Source organism: Macaca thibetana, chromosome 7 (assembly GCF_024542745.1).
Source record: "Macaca thibetana thibetana isolate TM-01 chromosome 7, ASM2454274v1, whole genome shotgun sequence".
NCBI classification, from domain to species: Eukaryota; Metazoa; Chordata; class Mammalia; order Primates; family Cercopithecidae; genus Macaca; species Macaca thibetana.
Genome location: NC_065584.1, coordinates 156,564,075 through 156,583,880, shown reverse-complemented (window position 1 = coordinate 156,583,880; position 19,806 = coordinate 156,564,075). Strand labels below are relative to the sequence as shown.

Below are 19,806 nucleotides of genomic sequence, written 5' to 3'. Positions count from 1 at the left end.
GAGGGACACATTTTAAACAAATGGAACAAGAACTGCCAGTTAAAAATCAGGTCACAGTTTGATAGCCTTATAAGTTGTTTATAATTTAGACCATTAATGATGGTAATGAGCCTTTATTCTTTTGTCTTTTGGCTCTTCGAGGTCAGGAGATCGAGACCATCCTGGCTAACACGGTGAAACCCCGTCTCTACTAAAAAAAATACAAAAAACTAGCCGGGCGAGGTGGCGGGCGCCTGTAGTCCCAGCTACTCGGGAGGCTGAGGCAGGAGAATGGCGTGAACCCGGGAGGCGGAGCTTGCAGTGAGCTGAGATCCGGCCACTGCACTCCAGCCCGGGCGACAGAGCGAGACTCCGTCTCAAAAAAAAAAAAAAAAAAAAAAAATCATTGTATATTCCATCTCTTTTAAATTATTGATTAGATACATGAAGAATTTATAATAGCAAATTAAGCCATAAAAGTAATAGCCACCTTTTGGGATAAATAAAAGGAGATTTGAAAAACAATAGTTAGCACTCTAGATTTATTAGATCCTGCATCTTTTCTCTATATCTTTAAATGGTTTTTACTTTCTTGCCTCTCCACTTGAGATTCCTTTTTAAATTGTCAGAAAATATGAACCGGTAGATCCTGTTTATTTCATTGACCAAGTCCTCTTTATTTCAGATTACTTTATATAGAGTTTTCAGTAGGCTCTATTATTTCAATGAATCTCTGAATAATATGAATGTTTTTGTGTGTTTTTAAATAGCTCAAGTAATTCTATAACCTGAATTTTAATTACAGTGCTATCATATATTTACTTGGCATTAAATCTTTCACATATGTAATTATTACAGACATCACAGCGATTTTCATCAGTTGATGAACAAGCAAAGCTTCATAAGACTATGTCTCAAGGAGAGATTACCAAGTTGGCAGTGAGACAGAAGGCTTCAGATTCAGATATAAGGTATAAAGTATACATAGAGTTAATAGGGGTAATATAATTTTATTTGATAATTGACTATAGTTAAGTACTGAGCTTTTTTAAAAAACTGGAATTGATAGGCCACTTTTGAAATTAAGCTTATTTACCAGTTTTTCAAGAAATGGTAAGTACCTACTGTTTATAGGCACATAGTAGTTCAGATACGTATTGAAGAGAAGAGAAGAAAAATTTCCCTCAACCCTCAAAAGTTCATGGTTGGGACAGAATCCTGTAACAAAAGACAGATTAACAAGAGAAAAATACGCAAGTTAGTGCATATAGTACATGCACATCATACAGAGGAAAAGTAACTCAAAACAGTGGTTTAGGAATCTGACTTATATATTGTCTTCAACAATGAACAATAAATTTTAGAGAAGTGACAAGACAAAGATAAGCAGTTTCAGGCTTCCAAAGGTGACAAAACTGTGGGAAGGTAAATTTATGGGGAAACTAATGGAGTAAAGTTAGTAGATTCCTCTGATGTCATTTCTAGCTGATAAAGGTCTACACTGTCTCCAGTGATTAACTTCTGTCCTTGTTGGTAGAGAGGGAAGAAAGAACACCTTTACAAATTTATATCCTGCTTTTAGGGGAACAGTAGAGTAGAGAGCTTTTCTGCACCTACTTCTTAATTGCCTTTAGCTTAAAAATATTTATCTCAGAGAGGAATACTTTGGGGTGGCACATACTGGTTCCTTTCAATATAATGAGCTTTATCTCCCTCTATACTTAGCAGTATGATTTGGGGAAAGTCTCCAAATCGTTATATGACTTATGGTATTTTGTTGTAAAAGAGGCTGAGACTAAATAAGATTTAGTGTTACTTAGATGAGACTAAATAGATGCAAGCTTTGGACTTGGATTCTGTTCTGAGGTAAGTATTTTAGAAATGGAACCGAAAAGAACTTTCAGGAGATAATTCTTTTCTCTTTAAGAGAGCTTATGGAATTTTTATTTTTCAAATAAATATCTTTGTCCCTCATTATGTTGTATAAGCATTTGGGCCTCACTGAAAACTTACAAGATTATGTTGAAATTTTTCTGGTTCATAACCATATTAAAGACCACTTTTTCACTGACTGTAGAGGTATAATTTAAGGTAACCCAAATCCAGAGCAAATAATACTAGAAATCAAATATTGAGAAATAAGATATAAGACAGTAGAAGAACATACATCTGGAAATAATAGATTATGTATATTTTTAATTTCCACATCCTCCCCTACAATTACTAAAATGACAAAATCTACAAAGGACTGTTCTCCCCTTCAAAAAAACTCAGAAGTGAAGACAACTGCAATAAAACTATGGAATCCAAAAAATAAATGGACTTTAAATTTTAAATATGTTAATACATACGAGAAAGCCAAATCCTAATCCAGCTGAGTAAAGCTGAGAAAGATACATCTAACTGGTTGACCTTCCCTAATTATAGCAGAACAAGAAATTTATTATCTGGAAAGTATAAAACAGAGTATCTCTGGATCTGGAGTTTACTAGGTAAAATTGAGGGCTGGGGCACATATTTGGAACATAGGGATTTAATGACTGTTTACATACAGAATGTTAAGATTTCCCAGCCTTCTTCATTTCCCATACCCTCTGAGCAAATGTTCAAAGAGTTTACTATCAGGAGCTCTCCCTGCAAAGTCAACCAACCAGATAACCCTATAAGGAAGACCATATTTTAGCAGCCCCACCAAGGCACATTAGAGCTTCCAAGCAGCCTTTTTTTTTTTTTTTTTTTTTTAACCCTACTTTAAATATTAATCACAAACCACTGATCACCATACATTTGAGGAAATACCTTATATTGAAACCAAAACTAACAGATAAAATACAACTTGGAAGAAATCAACTATGCAGGGAATAGAACACTTCAAGATAGACAACTACAACTATCAACAGACCTTCTGCATAACAAATACAATTGTATTCATGAAACCAAATGGTGCGTGAAAGAGAAACATCCATAATAAAAAGGGCTTTTGAAAATTAAAAATATGATAACGTAAAGGAGCAACTCAAGAATCAGAAGGAAAGTTGAGTACATGTCTCAGAACGTTGAGCAAAAAATGAAGAAATGGAAGAGATGGGAATATTAAAAGCTCCATTCAGGAGATCCAGTGACCCAATGGTAGGAACTTTGGAAAGATAGAACCAAGAAAATGGAGGATAAATTATTAATAAAATAATTCAGCCAAATTTTACGGAACTGAAGGACATGGTTTTCCAGATTCGAAGATGCCACTGAGTGCCCAACGTAATGAATGAAAACAGACCCATACCAAAAGACATGTTATGAAACAAAAGAGACAAAAGGAATCTCTGTTATGATGAAAGTAGCTTTTCAAATAACAACTGCACAGCAAGCAATGAGGGAAACCACTCCAAATTGGAGCAAGTTAGAAGGCTCTGGGAGAGATTTTTTTCAATAAGATGAAACTGAGAAAGTACCTAATATATTTGAATGTATTGAGAGTTGATAGAAATGGGGAAACACGTGGAGGTGAATTGTATATAGAAAATGAGCAAATGAAAAATCAGTTTTCATGAGCAAATTTTAAAAATCCTCTAGAATAAAGTAGATCGTTTAGGGAATTACATCCCTCAACTGTGAATATTATTGACATAATAAAAATAAATACTGAATATTATTAAAAGTAAATACTGAATATTGATCTAACTAAAATTACAGTATAATTCTTTCGGGAGCACATGTTTGTGGTGGGGTTAGGACTGGAATGGTGGAACATGCCTAATCCTTATCTGTGGCCATGAGTATGATAGTTACAGAAGCACGTTAAATATCAGAAGAATTAGTTAAAGCAATTCAAAAGTGTTGCCTCTAGGGAGCAGAAAATGGGGTGAGCATGGCGGAGAGATACTGTTGTTTTTAGTAAGTCATGTAGAACAATTTCTCTTTTTAATGTATAAATGTATGAGTTTAGTAATAAGCTTTTTTTTTTTTTTTTTTTTTTTTTTTTTTTTTTTTTTTTGAGACGGAGTCTCGCTCTGTCACCCAGGCTGGAGTGCAGTGGCCGGATCTCAGCTCACTGCAAGCTCCGCCTCCCGGGTTCACGCCATTCTCCTGCCTCAGCCTCCCGAGTAGCTGGGACTACAGGCGCCTGCCACCTCGCCCGGCTAAGTTTTTGTATTTTTAGTAGAGACGGGGTTTCACTGTGTTACCCAGGATGGTCTCGATCTCCTGACCTCGTGATCCGCCCGTCTCGGCCTCCCAAAGTGCTGGGATTACAGGCTTGAGCCACCGCGCCCGGCCAGTAATAAGCTTTTTTTAAAAAAATTAAAAAAGGAAAAGAAGAAGGAAGAAAGAAAGAGCATGGGCTTCAAAACCAGATAGACTTGATTTTAACTTCCATCTCCATCGGACCTCTAAGCCTTAGTTTGCTCATGTGTAAAGTAAGGATAATAATACCTGTTTATCACAGTAGTTGTGAAAATTAGAAATATCATATGTAAGGCATAGTGCTTGTCACCTAGTACATACTCAAAAATTTTTAATTGAATGAACAGACAAACAGATAAATTAATATACAAATAAACCTACAACTATGAGGTCAGTAACTACATGCCATTGTTATTGCAAGGTACTTCTTTGATGTATATTATGAAAGCGTATATAAGCACTAAGAAGAGGCAATACAATATAATAGATGTGGTTCTGAATTTTTCACTCACTGTGAAACTTTCGGAAAGTTACCTAATATTTAAGTCTCCAGTTTTTCATCTGTATCATATTTATACTAGTTTGTTAAAAGCAAAGTTGTTACTATCACCTGGTCTTTAAGAAAAAAGAAAAATTGATATTATAATTAAATTTTGTAAGCACTGTGCCTGGAGCATGATACAAGTTCAAATAAGTGACTGTTATTAATAATACTCATAACTCATGAATATAAAATAGTGACATTAAAGCTTTTATTATGTACTGGTAAGTGGAAAGATTTAAAATTCTGTGTGCATCGTAACAGTGATGTAAAACTTGCCATACTTATGGATGAAGACTGGAAGGAAATGACAAAAAAAGGTAAACTAATGTTTTTTAGAGTGGTAGGATTATTAGTGATTTCTTTAAAAAGTATTTTCTTTGTTGTTAAATTGTGTATATACTGAATCCAAGCTGGATGGGGGACAAGAATGAAAAGAAACCAGTTTGGGAATTAGAAAACTTGAGTTAGAATTCTAGCTCCACTGCTTTCTGGCTGTTTTATTTTAGAAAAATTATTTAACTTCTCTGGGTTTTGTTATTTCTATATTCAAGATGTTTCCTCATCTGAATATAGAAATAACAAAACCCAGAGAAGTTAAATAATTTTTCATCTTCCAGGTGAAGTTTAAATGCAAAAATAAAGATAAATATACTTAATTTAAATGTGAAGCTTAAATGAGCTAATATACATAGAAGGTTTGTAAAGCTTAAAGTGATATATACAAATACTACCACTGAGATATTCTAATTTCCATTTTTACCTTTATTTCTTTAAACAGACCTCAGAGAGCTAAGATGAGATTCTGGGCCAAAGGGGAGAAGAAGACAACTAGAGTGAAGCCTACTACCCAGTCAGAGGTTTCGCCAGTCTTCACAGGCGCAGATGTGATTCCAGCTCATCAGTTTCCAGATGGTAAAAGTGACGAAAGAGTGGAGCTTATGTTCTTAATTTCTGTTCACTCTTTCCGAAAGTTTGCTATTCCTGTAGTATTTATAATGTCAATTCTGTTGGCTGGATGTTCTAATGAGATAGGACCAGCATTGTTAAATCCTTCCTTAACTAAAAAATAAAGTTATATTTTTCCTACAATAGAAGTTCCCAAAAAATGTGTCACAAAACAATGAAGCAGCAACCACCTCAAAAATGACTGTGTATCATAGGTTAGTCTTAGTTTTCTAAACTGTAAAAATGTAGCCATTATTCATTCATTTAACCTATGTATTACTGGTTATAGCTAATAACAGCTAATATTTGAGTGCTTACTGCATGCAACGCACTGTAGTAAGCATGTTATGGTTATTAAGTCAGTTGCTCCTCACAACAGTTTTTTGAGAGTTGGTATACTTACTATTCCCAATTTATGGATGAGAAAACTCAGGCACAGGAAGTTTTTTTATTAGGCCAGGCACAATGGTTCACACCTGTAATCCCAGCACTTTGGGAGACTGAGGTGGGCAGATCACATGAGTCCAGGAATTCAACACCAGCCTGAGCACATAGTGAAACCCCATCTCTACAAAAAATATAAAATTTAGCCAGGCATGGAGGCGTGTGCCTGTAGTCCCAGCTACTTGGGAGGCTGAGGTAGGAGGATCACTTGAGTCTGGGAAGTTGAGGCTACAGTGAGCTGTGACCACACCACTGCACTTCAGCCTGGGAGACAGAGTGAGACCCTGTCTCAAATAAATAAATAAAAAAGAAAAGTTATTTATGTATGTACATATGGTAACTGGAAGAGCTAAGAGTTGAATCCAGGCAGTCCTGCTCCAGAGTCCACAGTCTTAACCACTGTGTTGTATATTAAGTACTTGCTATATTTCAGTATCTAGCAGATGCCTGGCACTTTATAATAGCTCTTATTTTTCAATTTTAGAGACAAGGTCTCACTGTGTTGCTTAGGCTGGAGTGGTGTGATCATAGCTCACTGTAATCTCTAACTTCTGGGCTCAATCTGTCCTCCCACCTCAGCCTCTCAGAGTGCTGGGATTACAGCCATCATCCACCATGCCCAGTCCCATAGCTCTTATTTTAACTTTCTGGGCATGCAGCATAACACATTTGAGAAGTACTCAACAGTTAGTTCATCTTTCAGAAAACTGACCTTTCTAAATGGGAAAATTACTTATTCTCCATGTTATCCTAATGTTAGAAGATTACCCCTTCTTCTCAAGCCCTTTTCTCAGGTATGCCTGAGAGTTGTTAGCTATTATGTAAAGATACCAACTATCTTCAACAGGGATATACATCCAAGGTGGGTATATGGTAATGTGGGTGAAATACTAGCATTGACTAAAATAGAAAGAGGTCCTCGGAAGAAAGTCTAAGGCAGGATAGAACAGACCCAGTTAAAATAAGAAACCAAAATCTTCCCATATCTGGGATAAAATAGAGAAACAAGGAGGAAAAATCATCAAGCTCCCCAGAGGGATGGATGGGCTTGAGCTCTCTATGCCAGAGGAAAAAATGGTGGAAAGGTAGTTAGACCCCTGTTTTTGTATCTTACGGCTTTGCTTCTACCAGTTGACAAATGGATGTGGATAAAACCAATAACAAGTTAAATGAATACTACAGGTTTGGGAAACGGAATTCCCTGCTATTGAGTGACTAAGGTGATCAATTTCATCTGGTTGACAGTCATCATTCGAAGTTTTTTATTTCCCACAATTATATATTCTTTGCTGCTCATTCTTGAGAAAGAAGTATAAACTCTAATTGAAAATTCTTATTATAAGCAAACTTTGTTGTGTGTTTGCTTCATAATGACACATGTATAAAAGTTAGGATTATAGCTTTTTATTTGTATTTGGAAAAAATGTATTAAGGTAGCCCTTGTTTTTAATGCTAATATGGGATTATGGATAATTTCTTTAATAAATGTTTATTTTATTAATAAAGATACTGACTTTGCTAAATAAAATAATTAGATACTTAATATATCTAAGCTGTATAACAGAATTAAAATCAGTTGATATATGTTTGAATATAGTTGTATCCTATATCTTTATATTCTTTACTCTCATGTCATAGTTGAGATTGGATTTGTCTCAATTCCTGCCTGAGGTGGTATTTAGCATGTAGGAGGCTACTTTTTTCCTTTATTGTCAAAGTTAGTTTAGATGGAATCAGGATATACCATTGGACAGAAGGTAAAGAGCATACACGTTGGGAAGACAAGCATGTGAAATGAGAGGAGGCCAACATTCTCATCAAGCTCCAGATAGGACTTTGGCAAATCTGGTCTAGTTCTAAATTGTAATGGGCTACATGGAATCTGATTTCTCCGTTGTAAACATTTGCAGAGAAAAATTGTAGAGAAAATAAATTGACAGTTATGTGGGGGATGTTTAAGAAAATCCTAAATGCTGAAGACACCCAAGCAGAAGTAAGCCAGTTGAGTTACTTGACTCCCTAACAGGTTGCCAGCAATCACCAAATGTTATCACAGAAGTATTCAGGACTTTAGACTGTAGTAAAGAAATAATAATTATCAAACTCCACTAGTTTGTTGGACTTGTGTATAGCTACACATGTTGTTTCAAACGTGTAGCAAAGCTATGACTTTGTTAACAGTGAGTATTTAATATGCTAGTATGGTTGTATATTCTCTTCTTTTCTTTGGGACTGAGGTCTTTGGGATCTAACTTGGTGTCCTGCAAAGCATTTCTATCCAGGTTTTTAATATCAGACCTCAGCTTCTTGGGAGATAGGATATCATTTCCCTTCGAAAAATGGTAATTTTTAAATACATTTTCTGTACAAATGTGTCATCTGGATTTATTGCGTAGCTGCCTGACTTCAAACATTAATGTTACTTTGCTTTTCATATATTTGCATGTTTCCTTCAGTGACTTACTAAAGGAACCTTAAAAAGAAGGATGTGAAGATTATCAATATATTTACTAAATGTGTCCTTTCGGGTCTTCCATCTTGAATTGTAGAATTAGCTCAATATCACCCAACACCTCCTTTGAGCCCAGAACTGCCTGGCAGTTGCCGGAAGGAGTTCAAAGAGAACAAAGAACCTTCTCCAAAGGCTAAGCGCAAGCGAAGTGTGAAGATTAGCAACGTGGCTTTGGATTCTATGCATTGGCAAAATGACTCTGTCCAGATCATAGCAAGTGTCAGTGATTTAAAAAGCATGGATGAATTTCTTCTGAAAAAGGTACACTTTATTTGCCAAGTTAGGCCCCTTAGCAGCTCTGTCTATGGAATACTTGTGTATATCAGGATATATCCTCTAGATATCAAAATTGCATAGGCTTCCATGCTTTAGATGGTCTGTTCTTTACCAGAAAGGTGCAAATAATAGGATATGCATTAGTCAGACAGGGTAGACAGGATTTAAGGTTGTAGGCTTTAGTAGTGACTTTAATTTTACTAAAATTGTCCCATTTCATATGGGAAGGTGCAACTTGTTGCACGTGAGAGTTTTCTTGTAACAGAACTATAGAATCATACAATGTTAGAAGGGACCTTAGAAATCATGGAGTAGTAATTATAGTTTGACTATCTAGTCATACTTTTACCTGAGTCCTATAATAGCCTGTGACTTGCACTTTGAGGACAGTCATTGTGGAAGAGACAATACATGGCTACTGTTGTATTTACTTCTTTTCAATTAGTTGATTGTATACCAAAACTGGTTTTGTGGTTCCCAGATGAATGACCTAGATAATGAAGACAGCAAGAAGGATACACTAGTGGATGTTGTATTTAAAAAAGCCCTGAAGGAATTTCGGCAGAATATCTTCAGCTTTTATTCATCTGCATTGGCGGTGAGTTGGACTATGTTAGGAGATATTTAGTAGTTCAGCATATGAAAAATTTGACAGTGCTGTAGAAGATAATACAAAAGCCATGATTCACAAGAGATTTCTCCAGTTCCTTGTTTTTGTTTTAGGGATAGACAAGGAAAAACGTACTGAATGGTTTCAGATTAAAAGCTTACTTGAGCTTTCCTTGAGTAGCTTTTTCCCACCTTACAGCTGTTTTTTTCCGTCTTTTAAGGTACTGACTTCAGATGTCCTGGGTATGATTCTGTTTTCCCTGTGACTTTTCATAATCCTTTTAGCTGTATTGCTAGGCTATAATGTCTAATTTTCCTGTGTAAGGAATGCATTATATGTTTTCTTTTAATGGAATTAGGGCAGTTAGTTTATGGTCACTGATTTCTACTTATCAGTTTATATCACTTTGAGATTTACCTTATACTTTCACATGATATTGGTCATGTTTTAGAACATTTATTTTTGGTGTGTGCAATTAATGCTTTGGTCTAGAGAAGCGTTCGTGTTTATGAATTATCATATTCTGTAAAATAATTCATATTTTATTGGCTTTTCATTGTTCAATATATTAATTCACTGTGAAGAGAAAAATCAGGAAAACTTCTAAATTTATAATCTACTTGGCTGGGCACAGTGGCTCAAGCCTGTAATCCCAGCACTTTGGGTGGCTGAGGCGGGTGGATCATGAGGTCAGGAGTTCGAGACCAGCCTGGGCAATATGGTGAAACTCCGTCTCTACTGAAAATACAAAAATTAGCTGGGTATGGTGGTGTACACCTGTAATCCCAGCTACTGGGGAGGCTGAGGCAGGAGAATGGATTGAATCTATTCAGTGGCTTGAGGTGGAGGTTACAGTGAGCCAAGATCATGCCACTGGACTCCAACCTGGGTGACAGAGCAAGACTCTGTCTCAAAAAAAAAAAAAAAAAAATTCCGGATCTTATTTAAATAAAAGAAATTCTATTTCAGTTTCTTGCAAATAATATGATGTTACTCTGGGCATGTCACTCTTCTTTGGAAAAATAAATTGGTTACTTAATATATCCTTAGGCAACAATTCAAGTATTCATTCTTTCAATTTTAGAGTAGAACCATCTAAACAAGGTTCATTTCTGGGGACGTAAGTAATTAAGAGGGATGCAAATAACCTTTATAGCTACATAAAATTAAAAAGTCACATTTAGAAGAGAAATTCTCGAGACTTCCTCAAATTATTACAGTTCGGTTTTTTACTAAAATTTAGCATGTTTTATTCTGCATTCATCCCATACTAGAATGGGAGTTTACAAATGCCACAGGATCTCATGGGCATGCTCATTAGAAATTGTATCAGGATCCTCATCTTTATTCTAAATACTACCCCATTACAAGTGTAACCGTTCCTCTATATTTAAAGAGTTTCTTTATAAAACCATACGTTTCTTTTCTTATTGCTTATAGATGGATGATGGGAAAAGCATACGGTATAAAGACCTCTATGCACTATTTGAACAGATTCTGGAAAAGACAATGAGGCTGGAGCAGCGGGATTCACTGGGTGAATCTCCAGTGAGAGTTTGGGTCAACACTTTTAAAGTGTTTTTAGATGAATATATGAATGAATTCAAGACTTCAGATTACACAGCTACAAAGGTAAATGTGATATATTTTGATCACTAAAAGGATTTAATTATGAATTCTTTTTAAGAGCATTTGACACATCTTGTATTTGAGAAAAACATTACAGGGAACATGTCAGCTTAGCGCCACTTTAGATCCTCCAAATTTAATTCTGTCTTACAATTTATCAGACCATATTTTCTAAACCATCTGCAATCAATACATTGTTCACTGAGTTAAAATATAGTGTTCTGCCCTCAAGATTATACTCTTAGCTTTAATAGGGATCGGGGTGGGGCGCTGGCTCATGCCTGTAATCCTAGCACTTTGGGAGGCCTTGGTGGGCAGATAACTTGAAGTTAGGAGCTCGAGACCAGCCTGGCCAACATGGCAAAAACCCATCTCTAGTAAATACACAAAAATTAGCTGGGTATGATGGCAGGCGCCTGTAATTTCAGCTACTCAGGAGGCTGAAGCAGGAGAATCACTTGAACCCAGGAGGCAGAGGTTGTAGTTAGCCAAGGTCACGCCACTGCACTCCACCCTGGGTGGCAAAGCGAGACTCTGTCTCAAAAAAAAAAAAAAAAAAAAAAAAAGATCAGTATCTGAATTTACTTTTGAAAAATTATAGTTAAAGATGTAATTCATTGTATTACCCAGTGGCCTCTTTATAAAAACCTACAAATTATATTTATTCTTGAATTAAGTTTTAGGAAAATATGTGTTTTGGGAAGTCTATATAATAATAATAACCTTTTTATTTTGAGTGCCTGTTATAGCCTGAGAATTGTACTCGGTGTTGTATATTTTATTTAATTCTTGCTTCAGCTTTATTAAATAATTTTTATAAAATCCATATTACAGAAGAGACATCAGGCTTAGACAAAGTTATCAATGTGTTTCTTTTCAGTACCCCAGATGAAATAATTAGATACCTATTCTCATCAAGAATACCATCAATATTTTGTATTATATTCCATTTTATTTTTAGTTATTCTACCTTATATGTATTTAGATTTCCAAAACCTCTTCAATCCCATTTTTGAAGTCAGATATAAAAAAGTTCTGGAAAGTTCTTCAGTTCCGGATCTAGGTTGAGGTATTTATTTTATACTGAAGAAGAGTCTTACTAGGCTTGTACTGCCTTTGTTTTTAAGTTAAAAGGTTGGGTTTAGATTGTTCTGTACTGGCTGGGCGCAGTGGCTCACGCCTGTAATCCCAGCACTTTGGGAGGCCTAGACGGGTGGATCACGAGGTCGGGAGTTCAAGATCAGCCTGGCCAACATGGTAAAACCCCGTCTCCACTGAAAACTACAAAAATTAGCCAAGCGTGGTGGCAGACACCTGTGGTTCCGGCTACTCGGGAGGCTGAGGCAGAAGAGTCGCTTGAACCCGGGAGGTGGAGGTTGCAGTGAGCCACGATCGTGTCACTGGACTTCAGCCTGGGTGACAAGGCGAGATTCTGTCTCAGGAAAAAAAAAAAAAAAAAAGATTGTTCTGTACTATGGTTATCAGGAAATGTCATATGTAAAAGAGTTTTTCCATGTCCCAAATGTTACCTTTTTGTATATATATTTAGCTCCATGGTAGTTTTCTAGAGCTAAAATATGGGAAGTAAAATCTTTAAAACAATCGGCTGAGCACAGTGGCTCACGCCTGTAATCCCAGCATTTTGGGAGGCTGAGGCGGGGGGATCACAAGGTCAGGAGTTCAAGATCAGACTGGCCAACATAGTGAAACCCTGTCCCTACTAAAAATACAAAAATTAGCCAGGTGTGGTGGTGCACACCTGTAGTCCCAGCTACTCGGGAGACTGAGGCAAGAGAATTGCTTGAACTCGGGAGGCAGAGGTTGTGGTGAGCCAAGATTGCACCACTGCCCTCCAGCCTGGGCAACAGAGCGAGACTCCGTCTCAAAAAAAAAAAACGAAAAGAAAAAAATCAGCTGGGCGTGGTGGCTCAAGCTTGTAATCCCAGCACTTTGGGAGGCCAAGCAGGTGGATCACGAGGTCAGGGGTTTGAGACCAGCTGGGCCAACATGGTGAAACCCCATCTCTACAAAAAATATAAAAATAGCCAGGTGTGGCAGTGTGTGCCTGTAATCCCAGCTACTCGGGAGGCTGAGGCAGGAGAATCACCTGAATCTGGGAAGCAGAGAGCCTAGACTGCACCATTGCACTCCAACCTGGGTGACAGAGCAAGACTCCGTCTCAAAAAAAAAAAAATCAATTAATAAGCAATTAATTAATGATTAAATAATAAAATAATTTATTTATAAAATAATCATTTAAATTAATATGGTGGTGGCTTCTGGGCAGAACTGAGGTTTAAAAAAGAATAATCTCTAAAGTGTCCTTCCGTTCTGTTGCTGTTATTGGCAATTATGTTTTATCAGATTTTAAATTTTTTCTCACATTTGTTTATTAGCACTGCACAGTACCTCTTGAAGAATAAAGAAATAACTATTGTGTTACCTGTTGAGCAAGTACCTCAACATTTGCAATGAAGTAAGAAAGTATGTTAGTCTTTGTTATCACAATTTCTGTATTTCTCCTGTCCCCCTGTCAGGTGCCAAAAACAGAAAGAAAGAAAAGAAGGAAAAAAGAAACGGATTTGGTAAGTTATAATCTGTTTTTTAAATTAAAAAAGTAATTTTCAGATCAGTTGTCTGAGGTATATCATACAATATTTATGTGGATATATTTATGAAATAAGTTTATCAGGTACCTAGGCAATAATCATATTTATACCTTTACAAAAATTTAGAATGATTAGATGTGACTGGACTTGTTATCAGTGATAGCTGGCCAGGCGCGGTAGCTCAAGCTTGTAATCCCAGCACTTTGGGAGGCTGAGGCAGGTGAATCACCTGAGGTCAGGAGTTCGAGACCAGCCTGGCCAACATGGTGAAACCCCATCTCTACTAAAAATACAAAAAAAAAATTAGCCAGGTGTGGTAGTGGGTGCCTGTAATCCCAGCTACTCGGGAGGCTGAGACAGGAGAATCACTTGAACCCGGGAGGCAGAGGTTGCAGTGAGCCGAGATTGTGCCACTGCACTCCAGCCTGGGTGACAGAGTGAGACTCTGTCTCAAAAAAAGAAAGAGAAAAAAAAGTACAAGAGCTAAACACTGTATAGAAAGCTACTATTTGCATATGTTTTTAAAAATTTTAGTATCTGCAGTCACACACAGACATATACACACATATAAAATATCTGGGAGTATACTGATAGCAGTGATTATTTCTATGAAGAGGAACTAGACAGGTTGGATACAGAGATAGGAAAAATACTTATTTTGCTTTGTGTTCCTTTTGGTCAGGGGTTTATATTATATCCATTCAGAATGAAGTAATTTTTAAATTGACATATTTTACATATTTTAGGGGTACATGTGAGTATTTGTTACATGAATAAAATGTATAATGATCAAGTCAGGGTATTTGGGGGAACATATCACCTTGAGCATCATTTCTGTGTGTTGGGAACATTTCAAGTCCTCTCTTCTGCCTACAGAATAATTTTTAATGAAAATTTTAATGAAAACAACTTTAATGTTAGAGTTTAGTAGAGGAAAATAATGTTTGTGTGATTTATAATTAGAGGAGTGTCTGTGAGAGAAGATGTTATTATCTGGGAATATTTGAGATAACATAGAATAAGGCCATATTATGAAACTAGGATGGACAAACCGTGAGTTGAGGTATTTTTTTTCCTTCCACCCTTGGTTTTTTTTAAGTTAGTTGATTATTTACTTAATTTCTTAAGAAAAAAAATGACTGCCAATCTTCTTGTGCCAGTATGGTTTGATACAGGCGATGGTGTCAATCAGGATTAATGACATTCTTGGTCTAGTTCTGTTTTATCAGCATAATTTTTTAAAATTTTGAACTAAAGTTTTTTCAATTGAGAAAGTCACATAAACATAATTTAAAATTATATACATTATAAAGTAGACCTCTTCCCTAGCCCTTCTTCCCAGAGATACTGTTACCAGTTTTTTGGTGGTATTCCAGAAATACAGTGTCCCTATAAAATCATTTATATATAAATGATTATATATATTTTATACACATACATATTACACATATATTCCTCCTCTGTTTTCAGGATATTCTGAGTGGAATTATGTTGTTACTTTGTTTATAGTAGATTTATTTATTACTCATTTTAATTTCTTTAAATTTTTTATGCTACTGGGGTTTTTTGTCCTTAGATAAATTATTTACATAATTTTTTTTTTTTTTTTTTTTTTTTTTTTTTTTTTTTTTACTTTTTTCCATACCTTTCTTGTTTCTTTCTTCTTTTTGAGACAGGATCTCACTCTTGTTACCTAAGCCGGAGTGCAGTGGTACGATGACGGCTCACTGCAGCCTCACAACCTAGCCAGGCTCAAGTGACCCTCCCACATCAGTGTCCCGAGTAGTGCACCACCATGCCTAGCTAACTTTATTGTATTTTTTTGTAGAGATGGGGTTTCACCATGGTGCCCAGGCTGTTCTGAAACTCCTGGGCTCAAGCAGTCCACCTACCTCAACCTCCCAAAGTACTGGGTGGTGTGAGCCACCATACCTGTCAATTTATACCTTTTTTCCAGTACATTTTCTTTCTTTCTTTCTTTTTTTAAGACTAGGTCTCGCTCTGTTGCCCAACCTGAAGTGCAGCAGCGTGATGACATCTCACTGCAACCTCAACCTCTTGGGCTCAAGCAGTCCTCCCATCTTAGCCTCCTGGGTGGCTGGGACCACACACACATCTATCATGCCTAGCTAAATGTTTTTTCATTTTTTGTAGAGATAGGGTCTCACCATGTTGCCCAGTCTGGTCTCAAATTCCTGGGCTCACGTGATTCTCGTGCCCCAGCCTCCCATAGTGCTGGGATTACAGGCATGAGCCACCACACCTGGCCTAGTATGTTTATTATTTCATTTTTTTCCTGCAAAAATATTTAATCATTCTTGAATTTATTTTAGTCTCAAGATTGAGTTATGGACCAAGGCACCAAGGGATCATGCTTTTTTCCTTTAATAGTATAATAGTATATCAGTTGTCTGCCCACTGTTTAATGATATATTTCTTTTTCACTGGTTTGAAATACCATTTTTATAGTACAGTTGGTCCAGCACATCCATGGGTTCAACCAACAATGAATCCAAAATACTTAGAAAAAGAAATTCCACAAAGTTCCAAAAAGCAAACTTGAATTTGCTGTCCATTGAGTGAATCCACAGAAATGAAATGATGTATAGGCATTGTATTAGGCATTGTAAGTAATCTAGATATAAAGTATATGGAAGGATGTGCAGATATGTCTAAATAATATGCAAATACTGCCCCCCCCCCACCCCCCCCCCCCCCCCCCCCCCCCCCCCCCCCCCCCCCCCCCCCCCCCCCCAAACAAATGCCATTTTATATAAGGGACTTCAGCATCTGCAGTTTGGTATCTGCAGGGGGTTGCTGGAACTAATTCCCCACAGCTTCTGAGAGACAACTGTATACTCACATCTTAATGTATTTGGATTTAATTTTTTAGTCTCTCTTTTTATTCATTAATGTGTTTATTCTTATATCAGTACCAAATCTCTTAAATTACTTTTATTTTATCAAATATATATGTACATGTATGCCCCTATATACACATGACTCTAAAAAGTCTTAAAAGCTATTTTTGCATATTTTCCAGCTTAAATATTTTGCATATTCCAGCTTAAATAGAAATAATTACTATTCTAAATATATCATTTTTTTTAAATGTGTTTGCTCAGTTCTTTGTGTTCATCTCAAGCATTCCCTCCTCTATGAAACCTTTTTTCCTATGGAACCATTTAATTGCTCCTTTCTTTGTGCTTCCACTGTGCTTTGGAACTTTTACCACCTTTTTTTTTTTTTTTTTTTTTTTTTTTTTTTTTTTTTTTTTTTACCACTTTTACCGTGAAAGTAATACATACTTTCAAAATCACTGCTCCAGGTCTCAATTTCTTGATAACCATCTTAGCTTGCAGGACAGTAAAAAGGACAAGAGAGCCCATAATGTTAGGCATCACTTGAAAGTGTCACTCATCACCTATGTTCACATTTCATTATTCAGAGCTACTTATGCAGCCATTTATAGATGCAAAAGAAGCTGAGAAGTAAAGTTTAGATAGATTATCACGTGCCCAGATAGGGCTTGGGAAATCTGTATTTAAGGAAGGAAGAAAGAATGGATGTTAGTAGGCAGTTAGCATTCTTTTCCACAACAACTGGTTCATGCCAGTTCCTGACACATAGTAAGCATTTATAAATGTTTAGTTGAATGAGTGAATGTTGAATGACTTGAAAGGCTTTCATGGTCCCCGCTACACTGCTGTCCAGCCTTATTTTTCACTACTCTCTACCAACTTGTTCTAGCAGCCATAATCGTCTCACTGTCCTGGATCAGTTCTTTTTCTTTCATTTTGGTTTTACCTTCCTTCCCTTCCCTCCTCTCCCCTTCTTTTTGTTTGACAAAATATAATTGCAGCGTTACAGAAAAGTTGCAAGAGAAGTACAAATAAACTGTATCCCTTAACCCAGATTTATTTAGATTCCACCATTTGCCCCAGTATCATTCCTTTATAACAAGAAATTTGTTACACTTGTTATGCCTTTTTAATCTCTTTTAATCAAGAACAGTTCCTTAGCCTTTTTAGTTTCCATGACATTGGCATTGTTGAAGAACATAGGTCAGTTATTTTATAACATGTTTTTCCATTTGAGTTTGTCTTATATTTCCTCATGATTAGATTCAGGTTACACATTTTTGGCATGAAACACCACAGAAGAAATGCCATGATTTTTCATTGTGTGATATCAGGAGATATATGATGTCTCTTTGTCCTATTGTGGTTGATATCTGCAAGGATATTTCACAAAACTCAGCAAAGTTACTATTTTCCCTTATAATTATTACCTTCTGGGGATATACTTCAGACCATGTAAATAAATATCCTTTTATTCCTCAAACTCTTACTAGTGTTGTTATTCCTTGATGATTCTTGACCGAATCAATTGCTGTGATGGTTGCTCAATAGTGATTTTTTAAAATTCCATCATTCATTTTACATTTATTAGTTGAATTTTTGCTCTAAAGACAAGCATTCCCTTTTTATTTATTTAGCTCAAAGGAAGTCCCACTGGACAAATTTGTGATAGAGCATCAAACTAAATGAGAGTAAAACTATTGACTAAAAGAAGAATTCCTTAGCCTGCACTGATATAATTTATTTTTACAGTGTTTTTTCTAATAGATATATTTTTACCATTCAAACTTTTTTAAAATTATATATACTGAGAAGTCTAACTCCAACCCACAACCTTTGTCTTCTAGTGGTAAATTTTTGTTTGTTATTTAACTTTCTAGCGTTTCTTTCTCCAGTATAAACTTTCTCACATAAAACATAGCATGTTATATAATAACAGCATAGTATTCTTTTGTGCCTTGCTTTTATCATTGAAAAATGTATTCAGAAGACCCTTCTGTATCTATGGTAGACAGAATTCTAAAGATGTTCCCTCCAAGGTTCTTGTCACCTGGTTATTCATTCACACATAATCTGGGTACTGCTGCAAAGGAACTTCGCAAATAGAATTGAGATTGCTAATTAACTCACTTTAACATAACAGTTTATTTTGGCTTATGCAGATGAGCCCAATGTAACCACATAGGCCCTTAAAAGCTGAAGAAGAAGGCAGAAGAGTCAGTCAGAGAGATGAGGTAGAAGACGATGTGGGAGACATAGGTAGAAGAAGTCAGAGAAATACGAGCATGAGAAGGACTCAATCCTCTTTTGCTGTCTATGAAGATGGAGAAAGGAGGGTGTTGAGCAAGGGAATGTGAGTGGCCTCTAGACGCTGAGAAAAACTACCAGCTAATAGCAAGGAAATAGGACCTCAGTCCAACAACCACATGGAACTGAATTCTACCAACAACCTGAATGAGATTGGAAGCAGATTGTTCCGCAGAGCATCCAGAAGGGCACACACCCTTGTCGATATCTGATTTTAGCTTGGTGAGACTAAAAGTCTCTGACTCTGAGAAGTGTCAGACTTCTAGCTTACTGAACTGTGAGATAACAAATGATAGGTGTTATTTTAAGCCACTGAATTTATGGTAATTTGTGGCAGCAGCAATAGAAAACTAATACAATAGCTATACACAGAAATCTATTTCACAACTGGCTACCATTCCTTACTGTACTATTAGGCTGCTTCTAGTCTTCTGCCATTACAAAGAGTGACACAATGAATAACCATGTGTGTATGTGTTTGTGATGGACTCCTAGAATTGAAATTACTGGGTCATAGGGTGAATGCATTTATTTTCATAAATATTGCTTCATTTATCTGTAATAGAGGTAGTCTCATTTTGTAGTTTGTATCTCTACACAGTTTTTATTTGCTTTTCTCATACTATCAGTGAGATTGAGTATCTTTTCTTATGCTTAAGTACCATTTACTTTTTTTTTTTTTTTTAACTGCAGTCTGTATGTTTTTGTTCATTACCCATTTTTCTTTTGGTTTTGGTCTTTTCCATCTCAATTTGTAGCAGCTCTGTGCATTAGAGAGATTACCCTTCGTAATATAAGTTCAAACTATGTTTTCCTGGTTTGTCAGTCTTTTCACTTGGCTTATTATATTTTTTTGCCATGTGGAAGATTTTTAAGAAATTAAATTTATGAATCTTTTTTTTTCATAGCTT

General features: G+C 36.2%; 1 protein-coding gene across 13 annotated transcripts in view; it reads left to right on the top strand.

The window, feature by feature from the left end:
* MYO9A (myosin IXA) overlaps positions 1–19,806 on the top strand; it is a 307,192-nt gene that overhangs the window by 229,525 nt on the left and 57,861 nt on the right. For all 13 annotated transcript variants that reach the window (XM_050796252.1, XM_050796251.1, XM_050796254.1 and 10 more), the window contains 6 exons: positions 838–950; positions 5,481–5,614; positions 8,641–8,864; positions 9,361–9,477; positions 10,930–11,121; positions 13,656–13,703. In XM_050796252.1, coding sequence (XP_050652209.1) covers positions 838–950; positions 5,481–5,614; positions 8,641–8,864; positions 9,361–9,477; positions 10,930–11,121; positions 13,656–13,703 — 828 coding nt within the window. The remainder of the gene's footprint in view (positions 1–837; positions 951–5,480; positions 5,615–8,640; positions 8,865–9,360; positions 9,478–10,929; positions 11,122–13,655; positions 13,704–19,806) is intronic.